At 35.1% G+C, this 27,362-nt stretch overlaps 1 protein-coding gene across 3 annotated transcripts in view; it reads left to right on the top strand.

The window, feature by feature from the left end:
• PCDH7 (protocadherin 7) overlaps nucleotides 1-27,362 on the top strand; it is a 406,244-nt gene that overhangs the window by 55,221 nt on the left and 323,661 nt on the right. Inside the window, exon 2 of one of the 3 annotated variants that reach the window (XM_060012723.2) lies at nucleotides 3,207-5,033. The exons of the other annotated variants lie outside the window; for them this stretch is intronic. Coding sequence (XP_059868706.1) covers nucleotides 3,207-3,284 — 78 coding nt within the window. The 3' untranslated portion in view covers nucleotides 3,285-5,033. Of the gene's footprint in view, nucleotides 1-3,206; nucleotides 5,034-27,362 lie in introns of those variants that run through there. 3 annotated transcript variants of the gene reach the window in all.

Raw genomic sequence — 27,362 nt, 5'->3', positions numbered from 1 at the left:
TTGATTTTCTGTGTCATGGAATAGACTCTACTTTTTATATGATACCTTTTATTTTTCCCTAGATTTTAACATCAGTCAGAGAAAAAAAACAACGAATAGTCATAGAATCCTTTTACATATTGCCAATTATATGGAAACACATTCAACACACCCTTGTACTTAATCTCTACTAGTTACATAGGTGTGTGATTTAGTTTTGAAGCATACCTAATAAAAATAAGTACAAACTAGATACATGTTCCTTTCAAAATATATATATTTCCTTATTTATGGTTTGGAAGTTTTTTTCAGAATTATTAAGAGTGTGTCTATTCCTTTGTGTGAGTGTTCATGTTTCTTACACCTAAATATGAATTCTTTTCCTATTCTCTGCATGATTCAGCTTCCCTCTCCTAGCACTAGTCACCAGTTGTTGGCCAGGGAAGTCTGGAAAAGAACAAAGCTTTTATAAGTTAACTTTTTATTGATAATTTTTGATAATTAAATTCCCAGCTTATTTCAGTCTCTTTGGTTAGGAAATGGAAACTGAGTGAGATACAAAGATGGCCTGGTAAAACGTGCTCCAGGAATGGCTTGGTTTCGTGTGTCTCTCTCTCTCTTTCTCTCTCTCTCACTCTCTCTCTCTCCCTCCCTCCCTCCCTCCCTCCCTCCCTCCCTCTCTCTCTCTCTTTCTCTCTCTCTCTCTCTCTCTCTCCCTCCCTCCCTCCCTCCCTCCCTCCCTCTCTCTCTCTCTCTCTCTCTCTCTCTCTCTCTCTCTCTCTCTCTCTCTCTCTCTCTCTCTCTCTCTCTCTCTCTCTCTCTCTCTCGTATGTGTGTGTGTGTGTGTGTGTGGCTTGTTGCCTAGGTGATAGAAGAAATTGAGGAGAATGGCTGACAGGGGAAGACAAAAGCTGTGTCTATACATCCTCAACATAATAGGACCTCACTGAAAGATTGGTTTGGTCTGATTTACTAGAGCCTATCTCCTCAGTGGCAGTGATCTGAAAATTGTTTCCAGGGCCATTTTAATTAGCTGATTAAAATCAAAACAAACACATCCTGGTAACATCAATTTCTACCCTGACCCTCACCAATGATTGTTTTCAGAATGATGATTCCTAAGTAGTTCTGCTTGAGCTCAATAAGTGATTTGAGGTATGCACTTTTGTTTTTAAACATGAATCTTTAATGGTGAGGAAAGAATCCATTTTTCTTGGCTTCAGTGACAGGTGAATATTATTACAGATGCTTTTGTTCTGTGCATCAAAACTTAAAACCACAAAAATGTGAAACCTGCCTTTACATAGTTAATTTGTGAAATGAGAGAGGTCTATTTTTCAATAACATTTTAATAAGAGGATTTCATTATGCTGAGTGGCAGTATGGTGACCATATTACATAAATGCATTCTAATTCTTGGATATGCTTTTAAGTTAAAAGTATGTAAGGTCTTGAAAATAGAAAATTAAACACTTTGACACCTCTGATTTCCTGTTTTTATTGTTTTACTTATTCATTTATTGAAAATATATATACACATATTTATAGCCACAGCACTTATCAAGTATTTAACTATTTATTATTTATTTATTATTTAACTATTTATTTATCAAGTATTCAACTACTTTTGTGAAGTTATTCATTTATACACACACACACACACACACACACACACACACACACACATGCACACAGTACCTAACAGGAAGATCTAATGTAGTCTAGGTGTGCATTATGGCTACATCACTGTAGTTGATTTGGGAATAAAAAACAATATCTCAAACTTTTAAATATTTAGCTTTCACCTTTGTATAGCAGTTTTTAAATGACGTGTAGTGTTTGGTTTGTGTAAAATCAGATAAACTTTGTCCATCTTAAACTTACAACTTAAATCATGAACACTCACTTATCATAGATTCCTCGGTAAACTTGTCCTCTGTGTGTAATTGGCCATAAAATATCCCAAGTTATGTTAACTTTTAGACCTGCTAGAGAAAGAAAAAAAATGTTCTTTTTATTTCTAAGAAAAGATAAAAATTAATTTAATAAATTAAGACATTTTAAAGCTGCTTAATTTTATACAGCTAATATGGATAATCTGCAGTCAGAGCAATTTTTAAACACTTTATGCTCTTGAATATAAACAATTTTTAAATTAGACATTACCTTTTCTTATACCATTTATTTTCAAATGTGAGTTAGTTGATTATTCAGTGAAAGAAATCATTTACTTCTTTTTAACTTTGACTCTCATTTGCTGATGCACTGTGACATTGGAAATTAGGTGCAATATATATATTTTTTAATTCTTAAAATATTCTAATTCTTTTGGTAGTGAACTGTAGCACTTTTATTTTATTTTATGGAAGTGATTCATTATCTTTTTGGCAATATTCAAACTCACTAAAGGTTTTCCTGACATCAACTGCACCATCAAACTGGAAACAATATTCTGTGTACTTTTTGGCACTCAGAGCAGAAATCAGCCTATTCGTCAGGTTCAAGTTCAGAGAGAGAAATATTCAACACTATTTAAAACTCACATTAGCACCAAAACGTTTTGAAGGAGTATTATCATCACTTTCATTCGTGGAAAACATTGCCTTCTTATGGTCATGACTTTGAAGGGGAGAGTAATTCATCCTTGACCAGAGATTAGCAGACCATTTGTTGATAGTGTGTAAATTGCTCAGATTTCTGTAGACAGTGAGCTATCTAATGATTGCATTTAGAGACTAGAAAGCTACTTTGAAGGGTGTGAACATTCAGATCAAGCTCACCTCCCAGAGATCTTAGGGACAGTACATTGTAAAAGCAGTGACAACAGAATTACCATTTCATTCTTCTTTGTATTTATAGCATAAATAAAGCCAGCAATACCCCCTCTCCTGACAGCCCCTCTCCGGGTGACATTTCATAGCCTTCAAATACTTGAAGCCTGAAAAACAATTAATTCAATGTTTCTTTTACCATGCAAATATCTCTTGTCAGAGATAACATCCAAGCGATTAGCCAGCAGTATTGATCTAGGTGCCCCAGGGTTGTTAATTGTAGCTAGAACAGTTATGTCTCCATGACTTCTGAAAGAGGTTATGGCCACTGCAAATACATCTTAAAGAAGGAAAGAATACTATCAGCCAAGATGTGCATCCAAACTTTGGAACTAGGCTAGCAAAACCCTACTCACATCCCTGTAAAGCAGACATATATTTTTGTATTTTTTATAGGTGGATACAGTGCAGACCACGAAACCCCCTGGCCACATTGAGGAATCGTGTAAAATGAATGTATGTGCTCGTAAGTGAAATACATGTAATGTTCCAACTCAATGTGTTGGATCCTAATAGACCTGGATTTGTCTTGTGTAAAAAGAAATCGATTCCCAAGGGGCAGGACCACTAGCTGATTAAAATGAAGCTCTGATTTTGAAGAAAACAAAAATGGCTTTAAATTACAATCTCTGCAAAAAGGAATCAAACTATAATTTGCAACCAACTGAAAAAGAAAATCAAGCTCTCATACGGAATAAAGAAGGGATGTGAGAGAGGTTTTGCAATCTTATCAATTACTGTGCAGAAACAGAATGAAATATCATCATACTCAAGAGTATGAAAATAACAGAAAATCCCTTTCCTTCAGTTTGCACTTGAATGGACTCAAGCAAAGAATGGAGATCTGTATCCTGTTACTGTTTATGGTTAATAAGGTGGAGATTAATATAGATGTGATTTCATTTGTCTTGCTTGAACTAATTGGATGCATTATGTAGAAATCACCTGAGGCTGTGCTAGATCAACAAAGAAAATGGAAGTATATACCTCAGGACTGAATTCCGCGAAAATTAGATTGTTCAAGGCTATTTCATAAGGCACAAAGAAGAAATACTACTGCCAATCAGGGAAAGTGAGAAACTAGTGGACATGAGAGAAAATAAAATTTAGGTCAGTCTGATACTTGTTGAAACATAATTTATTATGGTGTAAAAGTAGAAGCTCACAATATATCTCACAGATATTTTACACAATTTCTGATTGAATTTAGGGTAAACTCTGTAAGTGTTAAAGGAATGTATGGCCATTATTTAATAGGAAACTGGCTTTTAAAATGTGTGGTCCTATGCATTTGTGTATGCAGAGGAGGGCTTTTTAGATTTTGTTAAAAATGAATTGCATGCAGGAAGCACCTCTCTGCATTATAGTTACTTTACTGAAGATACTGTATAAAGTATAATTTTTGTATGGGTGTGAGTGTATACGTATGCATTTGTGTGTGTGTGTATAAGTGGGAGGAGGTAAAATTTAATGATTGACATTTGCACTTTGGTTTGTTACCTAGAATGTAAAGAGGTGAGTAAACCGTCTTAAGCCATTTCGTACGTGCCATGATCATTATTAAAAATTATTATTCACAAAGGAAACAATTCTGAAGATAGAATGACTACTGCAAAGGTTCTCCAATTAAGTATGATATTTAATGCAATTGAGCCATTTAAATTAAAATGGTACCACTGTCTGGAAATAATGAGAGTAGGCTCTTGTGAAATCAGTTTGAAGACAGTTGGAAAGTCATACTATATTCCTTAAGGTCTCCGCTCAGTGACAGAGGATGTGAATCACAGATTCTCTTAGAATAGATGAGACTGGGGAAATATTTGTGTTCTAACTATAACTTTTTAATCTACCAATAAGTTACATATGTTTTTCCCCCGTTTTTCTTCAGTGTAAATTATATAACAAGTGATCATATATTAACATAGATAAGATAGTAAGTATTTAAAACAGATTGACATATTTTTTGAGGTCACCATGTGCCATAATAATTTTGAAACTATTGTTCTCTGGTATTTGTATTCATTTCTCTTTATCTTACCCTTTAACTTCATAGTTGAAATTTTTACCTTTTCTTTCTACGTGACAATCAACTGAAGCTGGTACCCTATCTATATTATTGCAGGGATTTTTGTCTTTATTTATGCTATTATAATAAATTATAAGTCTACAAACTGTATAATTCTATTGTATTGAATATTTTTCTGTGACCAAAATAATAAAAAAGGCTACTTTATAAAATGTCTGTATTTTTTTTATTTTAATAGTCTCTTAAAACATAATGGGACGTGTAATATATTCATGTTGCTGGTTTTTAAACTACGTGTTCTCTGCATCTTTACAATTTGAAAGTGAAGAGCTTAGCTACTTAAGACAAAGAGGAAAGGTTTGACAGAGATAAATTAGAGAATGTTTGGAGAAAAGCACCCTGAATGGGGTCAGGAGTCTTGATGCCAAATTTTACCCTGCTGTTAAACAGCCAGACCTCAAAGGGGATACATTTTTTGAGTTTTCAGGTGCTTAGATTTCTCATCCATAAATGATGGGTTTGGACTGCACTATCAGTTTTAAGATCATTTAAATTCTTGACTCTTGATAAGTAAACTTAATTCTTAGGTTTTGATAACTTAGAAATATTAACAGTGTGCTGTGGGACACTGATTATATCAATAATCAATACTGATCATCCATATTAAGAGAATCATATGCTGTTTTCCACTAAAACTGACCCAAATCTCAACATACGCCTTAGGGCCAAGGAAAAATATGAATTTATATTTTTTGCTGCTCCAACCTTAGTTTGACTTAATAGAAATATGTACTGAGGTACAAATAATCACTTCGGGGATCAATACCTCCCTCTAAGTTAATTGAACCAAGCAGCACCCAAGTACAAAATCACTCAATTTGTAACAGAGGAAATGTTTTTGGACTACCCTGAGTTGAATGCATTCCCTGGCAGAATATATTAAAGTGCTAGAACCAGTTTTTCTTGCTCTTTACCCCCCAAGGATTGATCAGCACATGAAGGTCCCCGTAACTTCAAAGGCATTTCTGTACTTGGATCAGCCTGGTTGGGTTCAGAGGAGAAGGAAACACTAGCCCCTGATGTTTATTGCTGTAGGCTCTTTCATCTAATAGTAATTCTCTGCGTAGGAGAAGCAACAGGCAGAGGAGTCTTGCAGCTGTTATAATTTCACGAAAGTGCCTCACACAGGAAAACAGTACTTTTATTTTAGTTTCCTGCTACTACTCCAACTGGGAAAGGTCAGAGAAACAGTGGGAAGCAAAATGAAATCATACGTATCATTTGGATTTTTTTTCATTGCAGTATACTGACTTGCAAAATAGTGTCACTTTCAGTATCACAAAGATGGCATGGATAATCTTCAGGGATACATATTTAGAGAATTGGTCACACTGAATTTTTTTTCATTTAGGTGAATTTCTGGCCATTTATGGAACTGATTTTGATAATAAAATTTAATGTTGTCAATTTAGTCTTTGTTTTACAAGATTAGAAATTTAGATAGGAGACTTGCAGGCTTCCACCTACCAAGCTTCTCCTAAGTCCCACTATTTCTAAATAAAACTTCTACCCTTGCCTCGTGGCTCTATCCATTTGGGAAAAAAAGTGGGGGAGCAAGGGGAGACTGCACTTGGCTCAAGATAAATGGCTATATAGAGCAGTGGAGCAACCATGAATGAGAATTACCAATTGAAAAGTTATGTCCAGAATTCATCAGATTGGATGCACATGGGTAAAACTTTTGCCAAGATATAAAAGAAAATTAAAATATTATTGGGAATTAAAACGCATGCTTTTGGTTTTAGTTCTTGTTATTTTTTTAACTGCTATTATTCTACCTCTCTGTTTTGGTAAATATAATTTAGCTGAACAAATTTTCATATTTCTCTGATAATTTTTTAAACTTAGGTTACCGAGAGTCAACTCTGTGTAGATGATATATTAATTGCACTATTTAATATTTATATCAACCTTATGAGGTAGATACTATTATTGTCATGACACCCATTTTACAGATAAGGAAAATGAGGAACAGAGGGTTTTGGTAAATTTGCAAAGCTACAGAATTAGCAGGAGGTAGTGCTGAGCATTGAGCTCTGCCAGTCTGGTTTCTGAGGCTGCACTCAACAGGTGGGCCACAGAGCCTTCATGCCAAACACTATTATAGATGGGGGTTCAAGATAGGTTCTGTAACTATTTGGGGGTGCAGAGGTAAATTTTGTGGTTCCCTAGATCACATATCTATTAGTCTGAGTGAGGCCAATTCAGAATGCATGACTTAGATGTGAAAGGTATTCAAAAGTTCTAGCTCACTGAAATATTATATAAAGGTGGAATCTGTGACAAAAAGGTCTGTTCTAAATACTGTATACAGGGAAGAAGAGAAATTTTTCTCTAACTTACTTGCTTTGCATGCTTAAAATATATTAATATAAATATGGACTATTTGCATCAATTTTTTTTTTAAATGAAGACTTTGCTGCTGGAATCTGGGTGGACTGAGGAAAATGGCAGCTGCATTCTTTGAATGAGGAGAGCTCCCAGTTTAATGGGAATTCCAGCCACGCAGGCTAATTATTACAATGCCATATGCTAAATGATGAACTATCACCGTGGTTAAGAGTTCAGGGCCTGGAATCCAGGCAGCCTGGGTTTGAAACGTGGTTCACACACATAAATGATGTGACCTTTGAACAAATAACATCTCTCTGCTTCCATTTCTTCATATGTAATATGAAGTTAAAAACAGTATCTATCTCATAAATTAGTTGCGATGATTAAATGAGATTTAGACAGGCAAAGTGAGTATGACATAACAAAAGTTCAGTAAATGCTGGTAATTATTAATTTTCTTAGTGTTGTTTTTATAATTGACACGAATAGAGTGAGGTGGCTGTTGACTGATATGTTCATGGGCCAAAATAAACTCAGTATCACCGGCAAAAGTGAAATAAAAGGCACCTTACAGAAAAGTGTAATGACAAGCCCTCAGTATTCTCCATATGCTCTGGTGTGAAATTCAGAAAAATTGTGCAGGTCCGGGTTCTCCAGGGAAAATGCATCAGTTTCTGATCTGCTAGAGTTCAAATCTGGGAGCTCTGTAATTCTTGCAGGCATAGACAAGTGAAAGGAAATTGTGAAAGCTGAAATCAAACCTTTGTCATGATCCAATGACGAAAGTTTCCAAAAGGTTAAAGAACAATTTTTGGAGATCACTTTATCCACAATCATAAGGGAATACAGTTTTTTCTCATTATTAGTAGCTTAAAAATTGTGAAGCTTAAGAATGAGAGCTATGTCAGGTTATCATAAAAACTAAGGGTAATGCTGATTATGACAACCAATCCATAAATAAGTCGTTGTTATTCTTTGCAAGTATTTAATAAAGATCTATTCTATATGATTAGGGCTTTATTTTCAAAGTCCTTCATTAGGCAGAAAATAGTGCTGCATTTATTGGATGATAAGATTTGACTGTATGAAATATAAACAAAATAAATACTTGCTGAATTGAATTGGATCATATTTACTATAAAGGAAGCCAGTGGCTTTCATTTTAAACATAGTTATTGGTTAAGTAAGCATATTGGAGTGGAAAAAACAAATAAACAACCACTGAAAATGCTCAGTTTTGCCTATTTGAAACTACTTTTTAGATGAAATATATTGACTAACAATTGTGACTGTGGAAAATGTAGGCCTCAGAAGTGGCTCTGCATTTTTGGGAACGCATAGCATTGCTGGTGAAAACATGAGAAAGTTATATTTTAAGTTCATATCACAGTTTAGCATCTGAGCATCTGAAAAAAAAACGAAGCCAACTACAGATTTTTATTAGACCATGCGTTTCAGTAATTTTTACACTTTTTATGAAAAAGTTGGCTACTCTGTATTTTTGTGGATGTTAATACGTCTATAATAACCTATCTTATGCTGCTTTTTGTGAATTTCTAATGAGAAGTTAAAATTAATGTGATTAAAAATGAATATCTTTCTAGACTCTATCCTTAGATGTTTGGGGAAAAATGAACATTTCCGATTTTAAGAGATTGGAGTTCTGAGATCAGGTACAGCTCAGCCTGTTTTTTAATTGCCACTTCCCATTTTTGTCAGTGAAAATTCTATCTCAGTCGCAGCTGAAGGGGACCTTAGTCTCTAATCTTTCTTCTTCTCTCTGTGTCTAGCTGTTAAAAGGCGGATCAGCAAGGACTTTTTCTCCCCTATGTGTCAGTCTCATGAAAGCAGCAGACATTTGGTATATGCATTCCAGAAGGATCAGAAACTGGCTGCTTCCCGATAACACATTTCAAGTGGATATAGCATAGTCTAACTTTCTGCCAGTTGACTTTAAAACCCCTGCATATTTACTAATAAATCTGCCATTTTTTGGAACCCAAAATTGAAACTTGATTGGTAAAGTCATGTAATTGAAAAAAAAATTGTTAAGGAAAACACTGATAATATTAAGGAAACAATTTATTACATGAGACTTTTTCATAATCCTATGATGACTTGTCAAGCAAATGCCTCACTATTTAGATGATGTTTGAGAACATGTTTTTGAGGATGTCTTGTTATTAGTACTACATTAAAAGAGGTTGTATTCAAATGAATACCAGGAATCTGTAGACACAGGATCTTTTAATCTTTCAATAAACCATTTTTAATACTAGGAAGAAATGCAGTACGTATCTTACTCCGGGGCTCCCCAGCAATCATGTGCTCGTGCCATCTGAGATTAACATTTGGATGAAAGAGCATGATTAGAGGATTCTAAATTAGTGGTTACCAAGTTGAAATGACACAAAAGTTAAAACAAAGTAATACAGCAATCTATTTCATGCAATATATTTCTTATACCAGTTAATTGGCAGTTTAATTAGCATGATGTTTCATGTTGTGGCCTAAGCCATTGTACTCCCAGTGGGTGTAATGGAGACAATGAAAAAAGAAAAAAAGAAAGCTTTAGAATTGTTGATGGTTGTATCATATGCTACCAGAATTTAAACTAATTCTTTATTTTAAAAGAAGAGAACATACATATGTTTTTTTTTTTTTTTCTGAATCCAGAACAAATTTTTTAAAAGAATTTTTATGGTATGAAATACTTCCATCCATGAATTAAAAGCCTATCAAATATGTGCAAGTGTTAACTGAAGTACATTTTAAGTTCCAAGTGACCACAAGTAAATGACAAGTAAATGACTAAAGGATACACTTCGATAAAAAAGAAGTTCCGTTTACGATTTTGAGATAAAACATATGTATTAGGGTGATCATATTTTTGAAAGTATAATGTGATTGATAGGATTCTATTAAGGGCCATTGAAATGACTTACAAATGACTGCATTTTGGAAAGGGACAATGGAACTCTGCTTTTGGACAGGCCTGAGGAAAAACAAATATGCATCTTAGAAATAATTTATAAAATAAATGACATGAAAGGGGTCTCTCATCCCTCCTTCCCTCCCCAGTGAGAACATATTCATATTGTGTGTGTTTGACTTTATCACATGAAATGGAAGTTTCTGCCGAGCCAAAGACAGTCATCTGCCAGCTGATTGGTTCTGCCTTTTTACAACAGTAGAAAGAATGGCCGTATTAGTTACGAATATTGAGCCATAAAATATAGCAAACCTTCTGGAGGTACTTTTCTCTTCATTTTACACTGTTGACAATTCAGAACTTGCAAAGAAATAAAGTATTTTGAGGATATGACTAATATACCTAGATTTTGTCAAGTTTTCTTTCCCAATCACTGAACTCTTGGCTACCTCCTCATGGATATATAATTAGGCTATTCGTTTCCGTTGAGTTTGCATACTATAGCAGGTCCAGAGGGCTTTTTTTTTTTTCCTTTCAAAAATTATTCTGTAGCCTCCTTTGGCAGTTAATGTATGAATGCCACTTGGAATGTAACTTTGGTTATTATGTTGCTCACAGACATTTTATTGTACACAGAACTGAATATTTATAGAAATCTAAAGACACTGTTATACAAAACCTTATAAAGAGAAAAAAGCAATTGTTTTCCCCCCTGACTCTTTCCCTTGTCTAACACATCAATTCAAATTGCTCCCTTATCACGTAGCAGAAATTTTTGGCAAATGGGATAGGAAGTATATAAAAATTGTGGATCTTTAAATTGATAGTATATAATCAATTAGAAGTTCTATTTTCTAAAATAAGGACAATGGAACTTGTGATAAAAATAATTCAGTAAACATTTGTGCTAGGATGAAGACAAAGATGTGTGATTCTTAAGCTTCTTTCTTTTTAGTTGTTATTACATCTTCAGATGATCAGAATGTTGCAATTTAATTTTTGGTCTGATAGTTACCTGATAACGATCTGATCTGTGAGTGATCTTTCAGTTTAAATACATCTACTAAGTATTTGAACTGCTGTATTTTGTCCTCTCTTGGGGTTCCTGTGAAAATATTTGACTTAAAGGTATATATAATTCATGAATTAAAAGATGAAGTGTTTAGAGCATTGATTATGGACCAGTCTTTGAGACTTTGGGCAAGCTACTTAACCTGTCATGTATTTAAATGAAGATAATAGAAGTCTTATGGTAATATTAGGAAAAGTGCATGAATTAGTATGCTATATGTTATATGTCATATAATGGGTTAATATAAGTTGATATATACCACTTATGGCCATGCCTGGCATGCGGTGAGAATGTATAAATAACAGCTATTATTAAAGAAAGGCTCAGAAATTGACACCAGTCATGTAGCTATTCACTAGTTGAGCTAAGATTCCAGAAGCACTTTGAACACAATTCACAATAGTGCCCGCCATATAGTAGGTGTCTCTGAGTGCTATCTGCTATTAAAAATAGGCAAATTTGTTTTACACCAAAAACACTGGTCATGAGTTAGTTTGAGATTCGAACTTCAGATATGCCTGACTTTAAACCCTTATTTCCTTAAACCCTTACACGAATTTAAACTTGATTTTAGAATTGTTTTTTGGTGTGGACCAAACAAACTTTACAAATAAGCTTGCTGTTTAGTATGTCTTGGAAAGGTATTTTGGGGATTATTTAGAACATAAAAACGTGCTTATAAAACATGGTAATATTTATAAATGAGAATATTATAAAACATGATCAATTATCAATGGATACTTTGAGCTGTTTCCATGAGTCTCTTAACATTTAGAAACTACTCATTAAAACAAACAATGGTCTAACAGGTTTATTTATTTATTTCTAGTAGACTTCAACAGGGTAATTTGGTAAGCTCATATTCTCACTTTCATTTTCTTCGAATATTTGGAGTTATATTAATCAAAATAAATTAAGTGATTAATTATGTTAATCACTGTTGTAATTGTAGGGAGCACCTTTTATACTGTGACATGTTCTTTTCAGCTATTGCTGCATCATTTGTGTTGCCATTCAGTTTTGTTTAACTGTGAGGAATGTTTTATTTCAGTTTTCTTGAAATAGTTTGCAGTAATTTTTCTATTAACTTGTTTTATTGACTACTTTTCACGTAGAGGTTTGTAAGGCTTAGCACCATCCTCCAGTTGTCACCATTACTTGCTGTTTAGTTGAACTTGAAACTGATATGCCCTGATGACTGTTATTAGAAGTTACTCCACTTACTGTGTCATCTAGCAATATTGGATCATAAAAATATGTGTTAAATAAAGAAAGCTTTCTCGTGCTTTTTTTGTATGTGCTAGTGGCCAGTGATCAAGACTGTAAGATAAAATAGATCATGGCTAGGTATGGAGAGCATGGTTGAACTGCTATTAAAGTTGTGTACAAAGTATACATAATGGATTCAGATATTACACCGAAGGCTAAAGTATCCCATACATTGCCACCCCCAAATCTTGCAAGGACAGAACAACTTGCTTCTTCTTAGGCCTGCTCAGGAACATTTAGCACCTGATCATTTCTAATTAATACATTTCCAATTTCTTAATTTAGAATCATATTCCTCTGACTCTGATCTCCCTTTCCCATTTATACTTTTCATTCTTTTCATGAACTCGATGCTTCTGTTAAGCTTGGTAAATTTCTAGTGACTTTACCTACTTCACACTTTCCTACCAGTTTATCTTAACCTATACTGTTATCTCCTCCAGCAAATCTGTCTTCTAATTTTACATGAGTGAATCCTACCTTCCATGATTCTTCTTTTATAAGCTGTTTCTGATTACCAGGTCGTGAGTGTTAATGTTAAGTCATTTTATCTGTGTGATTTTATGTTACCTGGAGCTTCCTAACTTTAATGATGGAATCTTTTTGTGCATGTAAGTGAATATATGTATTATTTTATTATTACACCATAATCTCTTCACTGGGAAGATCCAAGCCTGAATCATATTTGCTGTCTCCACCCAGTTCTTAGCAAAGTGCCTTGCTTATGGTAAGTTAGTAGATGCTTATTAAACAGTGATTGAATTCATTTGTTGCTATAAAAGGGATTTTTTTGTGATTTTAGGGCATTCAATGTAATGTATAAATAGTTATTCAATAAATATTTATTGCATTGCTACAATAGATTAGGTGCAGTGGATGTCATATTCCTATAAAGAATTAACTGCTGGGTAACAGTTGGGGTGATGTGCACCTGTTTATATACATAAATATCATACGTCATGTACACTCTGTGTGTTACTCGGGATCTACTCTATTGCAGAAATTCTGTTATTACCAAGATAACTATATTACCCAGATGTGATAACTACATGGTACCAAGAGTAAGGGGTCTGGTGGAGGACAAGTAGATGCCAAGGCAGGATGATATAAAAGGAGACTGGGAAATAGATCAAGATGTAAATGGCATTAGATTTCATGTGAAGGAGATTCAACTTGATCCTGGGAGAAATGGGAGTCAGACAGCAGAGGTCTTTAAGTACAGGGCAGTGGAGGCCATGATTTGCTAGGGGAATAACTCTCAAAGCAGGGGGAACAAAGCTCCAGAGAGGGAAGAAACAAATAACCCTAAAGGAATCTGGATTGTGCCTTAACGGAGACATATTTCTCTTAGGCTTGGAATTCTATGCCATTAGTGGCCACACTTTATGTGGAATAAGAAGTAGTAGAGACAACAGCTCTCTTTGGTCATTTCTTGGCACCAATACACTGCTCTGCTCTAGAGACTTATTTCCTTATTCTAGACTTATTCTAGAGGAACTAGAATAGTTAATAATAAAAGAAATACATATAAATGCATGGTTTCTAAAATCCATAGACTTGAAACTATTCTTTAAACGTGGAGTTCAGTCCAACTTAAAATGTTTATGTGTGATGATTTGGCAAATCTATATGATGCTGAGATATAGATAGAAAACATCATTTAAATATAAAATTCTTTTGCTGTAATACTGACTCTCAAAAAAGACTTTCCTTGATGTTAAGCTATGATCTCGATTTCAAGTCATGCTTGGAGACTATCTTGAGGCTGAAAGCTAAAAATCATTGCTCATCAAATCGATGCCATACCGTTTCTACCTCTATCATTGTCTGAACTCACTCCTCAAGCTATAAGCTGATTATTATTTCACACTTTACCCAAAAGTATTTTTATTTTGACCTTGCAGCATATCATTTTCAGTGGTTTTTGCTTGCTTTTGTGTGTCATGGTTTTAAAAAAAAGAATTAATGCCACAGATAATGCAGATATGACTTTCACAGTCCTGCTGTTTATAAGGCTCACTGTTTTCTTTTGAAAAAATAAAACAATTCATAGGATTTCATTTGTAGTGAGACTGTTCTGGCAGTTATGTAATAGTGGAATTTTTAAGGATCATCAATACTGAAGGCACAGCCTGCAGAGTTACTCTTTTTTTTTCTCTTTTTTTCATCTTTAATTCCAATTAAAAGATACATATTCTATTAGACTAGATGCTTTCTGCCTGGATGTTTTCTGTGTGATCTTTGACTTGCAACCAAGGAAATGTAGCTTCAATCTGTTAGAGCTGAATGGGACTACAGTATGCCATGGGCTATCTAGTGTTTCAAGAATTTAGAACCCCTGGTCTATGAATAATGATTAATATGTGTTACTAACATTGTTAAATTTTCCAGCAAAGATGTCCTGTAAAGTTATTCTGTGCTGCTGAAATTATTCTTAATATTCATATAATGCAGACATTGCACATATCCTATGTATGCAAAGTATTTAAGCCACAGTTCTATAGATAAATATCCACATTCTCGATGTGCAATTTTCAAAATGCCTGTTTTATACTTTGTCATAAAATTTATGCAAAATCCTGTATAAATCATATTCAGTATGCTTTTTAATATAATTGTTTAAACAAAAGATTGTAATTTTGTTTGAAATTTGTATTGTGTTTGGTAGGTTTCAGAGGGAATACCATCATGCCTTTAATGTTGCTGTTATCCATGGATTGGCAGTTCACCACGTCTTCTCTAATTGAAAGACTTAGATGTTTTCTTTTAAAAATTAACTTAGAAATCCAGATTGTCTTACTAATATTATTATGAAAAGCTACAATCTGTGATATACCATATTGTCAGAATATCTTACCATTCATTGTATATAGCGTAGAATTTTCTCAATGCTTGATTTGCCGATTCTGAATGTAACTTTTCTTGATATCATAAGTGAAGTATGTCGGGAATACTAATGTCAGTGTTGACTCATGTATTGACTGCTGAAGCATTAACAAATGGAGTATAAAAGTTCTGGATTATATTGGATGCACATACACATATATCTAAATATACATATTTAGATATATAATAAATATTTTGAAATATATATTTTCTCTATATGTCTGTTTCACATATTCATATATATGTCCATATATATTATTCATATATATTCATATATGTACATATATATTTCAGAATGTATTTTTCTATTCTGAGTCACCAGAGAGAAACAATTACTCAAAAATAATTACTGAATACCACTTTAGCCCAGACACTGTGCTTGAGTCTGGGAATATAAATGTGGGAAAGATGCCATCTGTGCTTTTAAGGAACTAGCTACCAAGAGGGTCAGATGTGTTACAAGTGCTATAGGGCAAAAGAGATAAAGAGGGAAAGTGAAGTCATTTGGGAATAATACAAGAAGCTTTTGCGTTGAACCTTACAATAAATTAAGTTTATTTACACTAAGGAGGGAAGAAAGGCATTTCAACTGGAGAAGAAATCATGAGCAAAATAATGAAAGCATCAAAATTAATCATTTATTTGGTAAAAGACACATCATCCAGTTTGGTTAGAGTATAGGGAACATGGGAAGAGTGACTAGATATGAACTGGAAAGATTAAGTAGATTCAGCTCAAGAGGAGCCTTGAATTTTATGATTAGGAGTTTGGGTTTATCTTGTGAACATGTGGAAGTTACTGCAAGTTTTCAAGCAGGGGTATAATGCAATACTTGGTTTAGAATGATGGCTTTGTGGGAAGAATGGAGGGCAGTTTATAGTAAAAGTACTAGAGAAAGGGATACTTGTTAGGGAACTCAGATAGTCTGATAAAGTCTGATCATGTGATTCTGATGCCACGACTTTGGAGACAGATCAAGAGGTATATGGACAGATGGATGTAAAATGTTTGGCAGATGACTGGAGGTTGGGGAAGAGAGGAGAGGAATGGAAAATAATTTTGTTTTAGATTTTAGTTTTGAGCATTTTAATAAGAAAGTGGAATTTGAAATGTAGGAGATTAAGCTTGGGAAAAGAAAGAATTAAACAGTTCATCTACATTTAGTGATAGCTGACTCCAGTCAAGTATATGAGCTCCCTAGGGAGTTCACAGAGAGTGTAAAAACAGAAAATGGCAAAGGACCAATCTTGCTGAGATGTGGGGAAGACACCATAAAAGAAGTATATGTAGAATCTGAAGAAAACTGTGATGAAAAGCTGGAAAAAATGGAAAGTGTTTCTGCTCATAGATGTCCTAATAATAACAATATCAAAAACAATAATAATAGCAAAAATTGACTTAACTTTTACTAGTCACTAAACTTTTTTTTTTTAGTCACTAAACTTTGCACTAAAAATATTACACAGATGAGCTCATTTAACCCTAATAATAAAATTTATTTTCAAGCAATAGAAACCAAGTTTACAATTTAGCATTTTAGACTGAAGATGGCTTTTGGAACTAACAGATGGGGCTCACAAAGTGCTAGCGGAGGATAAACATGCTCAGGAAAGAGAAAGGTCCATTCCAGCTCCAGAGGGTAGAAGTCAATTCAGAGGTTAGCAGGGGTTGGTAAACTGTTCCTTTCAAGCTCACTATTCAGACTCCAGAGAGGGAATGCTGAAATAGCCTTTTGGGGTAACCTGTCAACCTTTTGGTTGACAAGAAGGGCAACACACTTTGAATAACAGTTTTACTAGACTAAATTCAGTGGGTGAAAGTAATTTCCTCAAAGGACCCTGAGGTATCCTTAAAAGTGACCCATACATCCGCAATTTACATAGGAGGGCACTAAATCTTACGGACTTTAAATGGCTTTCCCAAATTGAAAGAGTTAGTAAGTAAATGTATTCATATTAAAGCCAAACTCCCAGCATTCAGATCAAGAAAACTGAAGAGTGAGAAAAGCGTCCTTTGTGTAGCATTTCGAATAGTTTCATCAGCATGGTAGCCAGCTAAGATTACACCAGATTTTATGGAGCCAGTTTAAGTAAGCAGAGCCATTGAATGCAAGGTCCTTTGCCAAGAATCTTTGTAGGAAGGAAAAGAAAACAGCAACTTGATGGTGGAAGAGGGGAAGAAAGATCTTTTTTTTACAAAATAGGAAAATTCAGGTAGGTTTGTATGTTGAAAGAAGGTTAGAGGTTGAACGGAAAAGAGAAAGCACATTGATGAAACAAGATCTTGGCAGAGGCAGGAACAGTGGAATCAAAAGGTCAGATGAACAAGAGAATAAGGATTCTTCTTAGATGCAAAGTGAAGTCCCAGTGAGTAAAGATACCAGTAAATTTGGAGACATAGAGGAGGGAAGTGGAGGGGGTTCATGCTTGATAGTCCCAATGTTCTCAGTAGTAGGAGGTGAAACCATGTGTTGAGGTTGAGGGGAGTGAGGGTGAGAGTGGGGGATCTGAGGAGGGTGTGGTGGGAACAGCTGCTGTGTGGAATGGGAAGACCAGCCAAGTAGGAATGAGTAATAGGGCTGCTAAGCAGCTCTGAGAGTTCAGCTGACATCGGAAATCATAAATTTGTAGCAGAGTCAATCAGCACGGTTATTCAATTTTCTCAGTAACTCTTGGCAGCCCAGGAGGAGGAGGAGAGCAAACAGATGGTAGGATTGATTTGGTAATGGGATTGGCAAGGCCGCTGTGAGAGAAGGTCAAAGAATGGGAGAATCAATTGCACTCCTGAAAGTGTGTTATCAGGGGGATCACAGTTAGGAAGAGATGACAGTCAAGCCAGGAAAGAGCATCAGGCTTTGATGCCTAAGAGGAATTTTTGTGGGCCTGAGTGGGATGGGAATGAGAAAAGAGAATTTCACAATTCTGGATAGTACAATAGAACACTTTTTGTTTAGAAACAATTTATTTTGTATCTATGGGTATGGATTGCCAAAGCTGAGTGGGAGTGTCGGCCACTGAATATAGGGGCAAAAGAATTTTGAAGCTAAATAGATGAATGAGTCATCCAAGTCATCTAGGATAGTGACAAGTGATAGAAGAAAAAAACCCCAAAAATGAAAAAACAAACAAGCCAGCTGCCAAATTATTCTAGTGAATTGATGAAGTACTTGTCGATGACAAGATTTAGAAGACAGATGGTTTGATTGATTGTTTGGGTTTTGTAGACATAGGGCTTATTGAACTGAGATAATAGAACAGTGTCTCAGAATTAGGAGGGGAAGTGCAAGAGAATGTCCCTCTTCCTCTTTACCCTGAGATAGGAAGATGATTACTGTGTTTTACAGTGTTCTAGAACATAATGAAATCTAAATTCAGTGGTCAGTTCTGTCTCCTTGTCTAAAATGTTGGCATTTGAGTGGTTGTTCACTCCCTCTCCCTGGAGCACTTCTTATCACCATCTTCACTTGGTTTTCCTCTCCATTGCTGACTACATCTTCTTAGTCTCCTATACTGCTTCTACTAAATATCTGAGTCATGTGGTGCCCCAGGATTTTGTTTTTATGTATCACCATCCCAGGCTTCTCACCTGGGCTCCATACTCAATACAACTACCTATTCAGCTTTTCCACTGGTAAAGGCAGTAGTACCCAGTGGCCATGCAGCAGGTTCTGGCACCAGATTCTCCATGACTCTATTAACTGGCTGACTAGGGCAAATCTCTCTGTAATTTAGTTTTCTTTTTTTTTTTAGTTTTAATATTTTTTTAACATCTTTATTGGGGTATAATTGCTTTACAATGATGTGTTAGTTTCTGTGTAATTTAGTTTTCTTAATCTCTAAAATGAGAATGATAATAAGAACTAATTCATGGGGTTCTTGGGAGGATTAGGTAAAAGATATAAAAAATTAAATATACAAGTGTATAGAGGTATACTTGGCACAGAATAAGTGCTCAGTAATTGCTAGTTATTATTATCACAAACATAACAGAGTAAAAGTAGAACCATTGAGTTTTTTCCTCATATACCTCAGTTTGCCATCGTCATAAATCTTCCTCATGTGAGTGAATAGTACTGATATCCACTCACTTTCTTTTTAGAGGAAAACCCCTGAGATCATCTTTTGCTCTTTTCCCTTATATGCCACCCCAATCCCTCAGTAATTTCTATTACCTTCACATCAAAAATTTATACCAAATCTGACCATTTTTCATGACCTTCTTGTCTAAATCGTAATCCAAGCCACCAACATCTGCTGTGTCTCTGATTTTACTACGCTCCCTGCAATACCCCTAGAGTGTTATTTCTAAAGTGCAAATGCAAACATGTCTTTTCCCTTTTTAAAATCTGCCAGTGTCTTTCCATTACAATGAGAATAAAATCTGATCTTCCAAAATGGTCTACAAGCATGACCTGATTAGGTACCAGCCTGCCTCTGGGACCTCAACTCCTTTCACTCTCAGAATGACTCACTAAACCAAAGCCACCATGAACCTTTGTTCTGTCACTCAAACATGCCAAAAGATTTCCTCCTGCAGAGACTTTGAACTTGTTATGCTTTCTGTTTGGAACACTCTTTCTCCCCTCCAGTCTTCGTATGCCTGCCTCCTCTTCATCATTTAAATCTCACTTCAGATATCAGGTCCTCACAGAGGCTTCCTTGACCCTCTTCATCATGATGCTCTATTGTATAGGTTTGGTAGCACTCATTTGGATCTGCAATTTCCACCCAAACCTTAGTTCGCCCAAAATGATCACACCTAAATCTGGGGAAATAAAAAAATCTATCATAGAGTTTCATTTGATTTACTTGATTATTTACATTTTGGTCATCAGAGTTCTTAAATTTTATTTTTGTGTATACTTGTTCATATAAGTAAAGTGATTATTAGATGATACACTGGTGTCTGCTGGTGTATTAGGCATTTGGAATGTTGTAAGCATCTCTAGCATTCCTCTTCACATTTGTAAAAGCTGACGTGAATAAAATAGTACTTGTTTTGGATCTGGAGTTCTCTTGGAAAACTACTATTTTTGGAAAATGAGCTATTATTCTTTTGATTTTTATAGAAGATTATATATATATATATATATATATATATATATATATATATAATAGAAGGAACTGCTAAAATGACGTGAATGTTGTATTTAAGCCTATAAGTACTTCACTTGAATCATGAATTATTTTATTAATAAGGTTAACATATCAGAAGATAATAATTGTTATATCAATAGTTCTCCAAAGTGTAATCAATGAAATACAAACAAAACCAAGGTATTGTCTTCCTTACATTCACTTTCCTTTTGAGTAAAGGAATGCAAAACATACTTATTATTTCTGATGCAAGGATACATATTTACTTGAGAATCCATGTGTTGTGATTATAAATATCACTTGGGATCAAGATATTGACTACGGAGGCATGTTCATGGATTACTGTTTTAAGGTAGATATATGAGGATATCAGGCATGCATGACCTGCAATCATGGGCTTTCCACTACAAAAATAGAATAGATTCTTATTCATCAAACATAATGTCATGTTTGCAGCCCCAACTAACTCCTTATAATCACTTAAGATTTGGATATAAAATTAGGCTTTCTACATGTAGTCTGAAACCACAAATATTACATTTCTGGATTCTGGTTGCATTTCTAAAGATAGGGTGGAGCAAGTATTCTAACTTGGCAGCTAAATATTATTACACTTGTAGGCCTAACCCAGCACATATTGTAACAGTCATCATCTGTTTGTGAAAAAGAAAATTTGGTGATTACTGGCACAGTTTCAAAATTCCAATTGATGGACGATGAGAGAGGTTTTCTGACCTTAAATATTTTGTAAATCCCAAAGTGAGATGTTTAATTAGAGCATACATTTTTGGAGACTCTCAAGAAAGAGGTCTCAACCCAGGTTCATTTTTTCCTGAAGGAACCAAAACAATGACAGTGGCCACAAACTGCAATCACAGTGGGCTCTCTTGGGGGTACCTACAGTGACATGGGTGGCTTCTTTTCTTAGCTGGTGTAGGAGGGAGAGGTGGGCATGTAGGCACATCTGTGTTGGTGTTTGCAGAAGATGAATGAGATCCAGACATGTACAAAGGCTGTGGGATGGTTGGAAGAGATGCCAGTACTGACTAAATGAACAAACGTGTTGAAAAGTGGTTAAATGCTATTATCAGTCATTAATTTTAGAGAGAGAATACAGTTGATAAATTCCAAATATGACAGAAAAGTTACTAAAAATTACATTTCCTAGTATAAAATACTTGGTGGTTTTTCATATGGATTCATTAAGTTGTTTGAATAATAATAATTGTTTTTGGCTTCTTTACTGGCAAGTAAAGCCAGAAAACTTTTTCAGGGTATCTTGTTAAAAATTTCCTGTCTATCTTTCTCTCTTTCTTGTTCCTCCTTCAGGATAACTTAGGCACAATTCCTAAAAGAACACCACTTGGACGATTTCCATCTGGCAACCTTCCCCTCTTATTTTCACTGAGAAAAGTGTGGAGTCTAGTTTTTAATGCTATTTCTGAGTAAATTCAGCTTTCAACTCAGCACCCATCCTCCTCCCTTGTTTTTTTTATAAGCAGTTACCTCTTTTTGTGGGAAAAATAAACATAACTCTGGGCTCTAACTGGGTAGAATCAGATAAAAACAAATTGTAGAAATATGGACTCACCAATTTCTAGTCATCTTTTGTAGGCTTTAGAGTAAAAATGTGTCATGTGAAAAGTTCCATCTGTGCAGGAGAATTGACTATTTTACACACAGATAATTAGAAAATTGTCAAGACATATGTTGCTTTTTACAAATGATTTTGTATTTGTTTTACAGATGAAATAAAAAATTATCATGGTGCTGCATTATGAAAAACCTCTCGACTTAGAGGTCTTCATCAATGACTAATTGCTACTATTTGTAACCCACTTTAAAAGCAAATAAAGCACCCATCTGGTAATTCTGTTAAAGGTTTCCATATTAAAATGGCTATTGGTCCTCAAAAAGAAAATATGGGACTTCCCTGGTGGCGCAGTGGTTGAGAGTCTGCCTGCCGATGCAGGGGACACGGGTTCGTGCCCCTGTCCGGGAAGATCCCACATGCCGCGGAGCGGCTGGGCCCGTGAGCCATGGCCGTGAGCCTGCGCTTCCGGAGCCTGTGCTCCGCAACGCGAGAGGCCGTAACAGTAAGAGGCCCGCGTACCGCAAAAAAAAAAAAAAAAAAAAAAAAAAATCAAATTGGACTAATGATGTTGCTACATATACTCAACAAAATGGAAGATTAAGCGATTATCTAAATAAATCAAGGCAATAAAGAAGCATTCATAATTAATCATTTAGATAGCAGTATCGACTCCTCTCCATCCCCAGCTCTCTGTGTTATCCACTGTAGACTTTATAGGGCTTGAATAACCTGGCCTCCCTGCTCAAAAGAGGGAAAGGGAAACAGTAGTCCTGGTCTTGTTTTGAAACCCTTTGACCTTGAACAGAACGTTGCATGTCTGTGAGACTCCATTTCTGTGGTGGTTAAATGTGAGAAATACCTCTGCTAGTCTTTGTGTTGTTATGAAGAATTAATGAAATGAAGAATGTGCAAATATTTTGTAAAAGTAAGTCCCTCACAGGAGGCAGAGATAGCTATCACCATCCAGGCTTCTGAAGTAGGGCAATCTTTGTCACCCACCTGAAGACTGAAATATTTTATCTCTGAGGAAAATCAGTATGTAGAATTGCTGTAGCCCTGCTTCATTCTGAGCTTTAACCACTTAGAAGTTCGTGAATATTCACTAACCTTGCATCTCCTGATGCATGAGGGTTCTATCTGGACCTAGAGGGAGACACCAATTTTCCTGCTTATTATCTGCCTTTGATGACCTCTATGTCCCTCTCTGCAGAGGCAGAATGGGTTGGTCTGGTTTACATTATACGTATAACATAGACTGTGCCCCTGGCCCCAATGCTCTAGCACGTTTTCAGATTTTGTGATGCCATCTCATTCCTGTTTGCATTTGTTCATGCCTGGAATGCAAACTCTGTTTTTCTTCTGGTTACATTTTCCGTGTTCTTCAACATGCAGCTCAACTCTGTGTGGTATGATTATAGGTGACTTAAATCTTCTTGTTCTCTATACTTTACATTTTTAGTTCTCTTTCATGGCTTTTATAATTTACAGTGCCATTTGAAGATTTAATTAACAAAAACCTGAAGTGCTTCCCTTGTAACCTGAATCAGGGTTAGGTGCCCCACTCACCTTTCACTAGCACGAAAGTTCACCTCTCCTAATAATTATCTGAGTGGATAATGTTTATAATGGACTGTTTATTTGTCTATCTCACTAGACTGAGATCTTCTGTAAATATAGTTATATTGGCTGCAATATCTATAATAGGCATTTATTACATGTCAGATGAATGAATGAATGGATAAACAAATAGTTTATGTATTTAGTTCGTTTTACTTTAGTAAATAGATGTGGGACAGTATTCAACAGTTAATAATTAGATTTGCAGTTCATATAATATGCTACAAGTTCTTAGTTCATTTTGTGCTTTTATACTCATTGGAAATCAATGTTGAAAAATATCAATAGCAAATAAACTATAATAAATAAATGAGGGAAGCTCTTGTAAATTATCATTTTTAAGGCAACTTCTCATTCTCTCATTTGTTTTTCTGTATTGTATAAGGTATTTTCATCTTGAGATCTATGGCTAACTCTTAGTAGTCAAATAGAGGCACTATGCCAATATAAGAACACAGCTGATTAAATCCAAAAGTGACTCTTTGTAATGGATTACCATTACAAATAATTTCTAGCTATCTGTATACTTTGTATCAGAACTGAGTTTCGGACAACTGGATACATTTGAATGACAATCAGAAGCTTCAAACATTGCTCTCGTGTGTATTCTCTGTTGGAAGAACATTTCCTTGCAAGTGGCAGTCAATGGCATCTGATGTGAGTTAGCAAAGATGAGCACAATTTCATTCAATTCAGTAGATATTTACTTTATACCAAATAATTTATGACTCTCTAGATTTATAAAAGTGCATAACACCTTGGCCCTTTGAGGAACTCACAGTAAGTTTTAGGGAGGTAAAATGTAATCAATTACTGATAAAGAAAGGGTGAAATGTAAATTAGCAACATTAAACAAAATTTCTTAGGGGCTGCTCTTTGCTTGGCACTGGGTTGGGTGTTAATAAATGCTATGGGAACAAAGTTCTGTAGAATCTTTTAACTCTGGCATTGGAGAAGGACACTGGAATAGAACTGACTGTTCATTGGGCACAGTAGTTGCAATGCTTTGGACCCACAATACTTTTTAGTGTGGGGCCCATGACAGTGTTTCAGTTTCTTTTAAAATCAGAAGAAAAACAAGGACCTTTTCAGTCAAATAAAATGTTTTAATATGTAATATTACTACATCCATCTTTATAACAACACAGTCCTTCTATATAATTTGTAAGATTTTTTTTTTAATGATCAAAGTGTCTGTAAAGGCAGAAGAGCCTAGGGTTCATGGAAGTCATAATGTGGCCCTGACTGAGGGCAGGTGGTATCCAGAGAGGGTCAGGAAGAGATTCAGAGCACGGGAGTTGGGCTTTGAAATACAAGTACCATTTTACTAGGTAGAGGACAGGAAGGCCTTGTAGGGAGAAAGAATAGTCAAGGGCAAGGCCCAGACTTGTGAAAGTATAGGGTGAGATGATTCAGAGGTGCACAAGACATGGTCCCCAAATTAAAGTTCAGTGGACAGAGACAAATGTATGCAAAGTACAACCACATAATAGAAGATACGTGCCTATTCCAAGACTGGAGAATAAGGTACCTGCTCCTAAATCTTTAAGATTCCTGAGAAGCAAAGATTTACAACCAGACAGCTTAAATAAATAAAACTGATTAAATAAGTCTACCATTGAAACATTCTCAGTGTTCTGGGATGTGTAGTACATTTGGGTGTAAGGTAGGTGGTACTATGGTTTTGAGACTATCATTAAGTCCTAAGATCTCTTGATATATCAATAACTGTGAATTTGTCACCATTTATTATTCTCCATATACATTTTGAAAATATTACCTAGCATTATAACATGTCAAAATTACATTGAAGTGTACATTTTCTCCCTCAGAAATTCAGTCAGGATTAATTGAGTACTCTAATCAAAATATGAATTCTTAAGTACATTTCACACTAATGTTCACTAATAAATCAATAAACTTTCTAGGACAAATTCAAAATCCAAATTTGAGAAGTGAGTCATATTATAAATCATATTGATAAATTCTGTTAAACTACTTTTAAAATTTTATACGGTAAAGTAAAACTTTATTCTAGTATATACTATTGTTTTCATTCCACTCCACCTTCTATCAGTTTCTTAAAGTATATGTTCTTTCCCTATTTTCTAAACACTCTTCTCAGTACTATCTTTTTTTCTTTCCCCTCCTCATATAATGAAGGGAAAGCATTATTTATCTAATTTATGTTGAGAGAATAACATTAGGGCTACCTACATTTTTCTTGTTAGTATAATAGCTGTAGTGAAGAGTAGGTGAGCTGATGAATTTAATTTTTCAACTAACTAAACATGCACATATTAAATTCTCTAACTGTCATAGATATAATCAGCCTTTAATTAGAAAATGAAGGAAACGTAATTCTAAGCATTATGAAGATATATTGAGCTTCTGGTGGTTAACACATCTAGGGAGATGAGGTAACTCAATCAGAATGCCATACTCTCGCTCTATTCTGAATAGAACTTTTGCAAATCTATTATACTGAGCATATAGGAGGGCCACTGGAAATAAAAGGGTGTGTCTTTTTAAGGTAGGTAATAGCGTCATCTTCAAAACTAAAGGACACCAGCCCCTCCTCCAATAAGTAGTTGGACTGTTGGATATCACAAACTATGCTTTTAAATATAGAGGAGAATCTAACCTCTAAAAGACATTTTTTCATTTGTTGCATATTTATTTGCAACTCTGAAAATATTAAAGGGGAGGCAGACAAAGACATTGGTAAACATTGAACTATTCATTTTGGAACGTGATTCATGGGGTGATTTTGTAAGTATTCCACCAGTGTCTGGATACCCCCCCAAAAATATCATTTATTCACTCAAGAAACCATTGACTTCACGAAACATCATGCTAAAGACAGGGACTGTAGGGCTGTATAAGGCACAATCCTTGCCTTCAAGATGTTTATAGTCTAGTGGAGGCAACAGAAACACAATGGAAACACTGTACAACATGACTAATACTGCATCCTGCAGTGTAGAGGAAGGGCAAGTAACTCAGGCTTAGGGAACTTGAAGGTTGCTTCAAGAAAGTAATTTCATAAAAACCATGTGATCATCTCAATAGATGCAGGAAAAACTCTGGACAAAATTCAACACCCATTTATGATAAAAACCCTCCAGAAAGTAGACATAGGGGAACTTAACATAATAAATGCCGTATATGACAAAGGCACAGCCAACATCATTCTCAATGGTGAAAAACTGAAACTATTTCCACTAAGATCAGGAACAAGACAAGGTTGCCCACTCTCACCACTATTATTCAACATAGTTTTGGAAGTTCTAGCCACAGCAATCAGAGAAGAAAATGAAATAAAAGGAATCCAAATCGGAAAAGAAGAAGTAAAACTGTCACTGTTTGCAGATGACATGATACTATACATAGAGAATCCTGAAGACGCTACCGGAAAACTGCTAGAGCTAATCAATGAATTTGGTAAAATATCAGGATACAAAATTAATGCATTAATTAAAAAATTAATTAAATGTCTTGCATTCCTATACACTAATGATGAAAAATCTGAAAGAGAAATTAAGGAAACGCTCCCATTTACCACTGCAACAAAAAGAATAAAATACCTAGGAATAAACCTGCCCAAGGACACAAAAGACCTGTATGCAAAAAACTATAAGTCACTGATGAAAGGAATTAAAGATT

This window comes from Delphinus delphis, chromosome 5 (genome assembly GCF_949987515.2).
Source record: "Delphinus delphis chromosome 5, mDelDel1.2, whole genome shotgun sequence".
NCBI lineage: Eukaryota > Metazoa > Chordata > Mammalia > Artiodactyla > Delphinidae > Delphinus > Delphinus delphis.
Note: the sequence above shows the minus strand (reverse complement) of the source record. Positions and strands in the feature narration are given on the sequence as shown.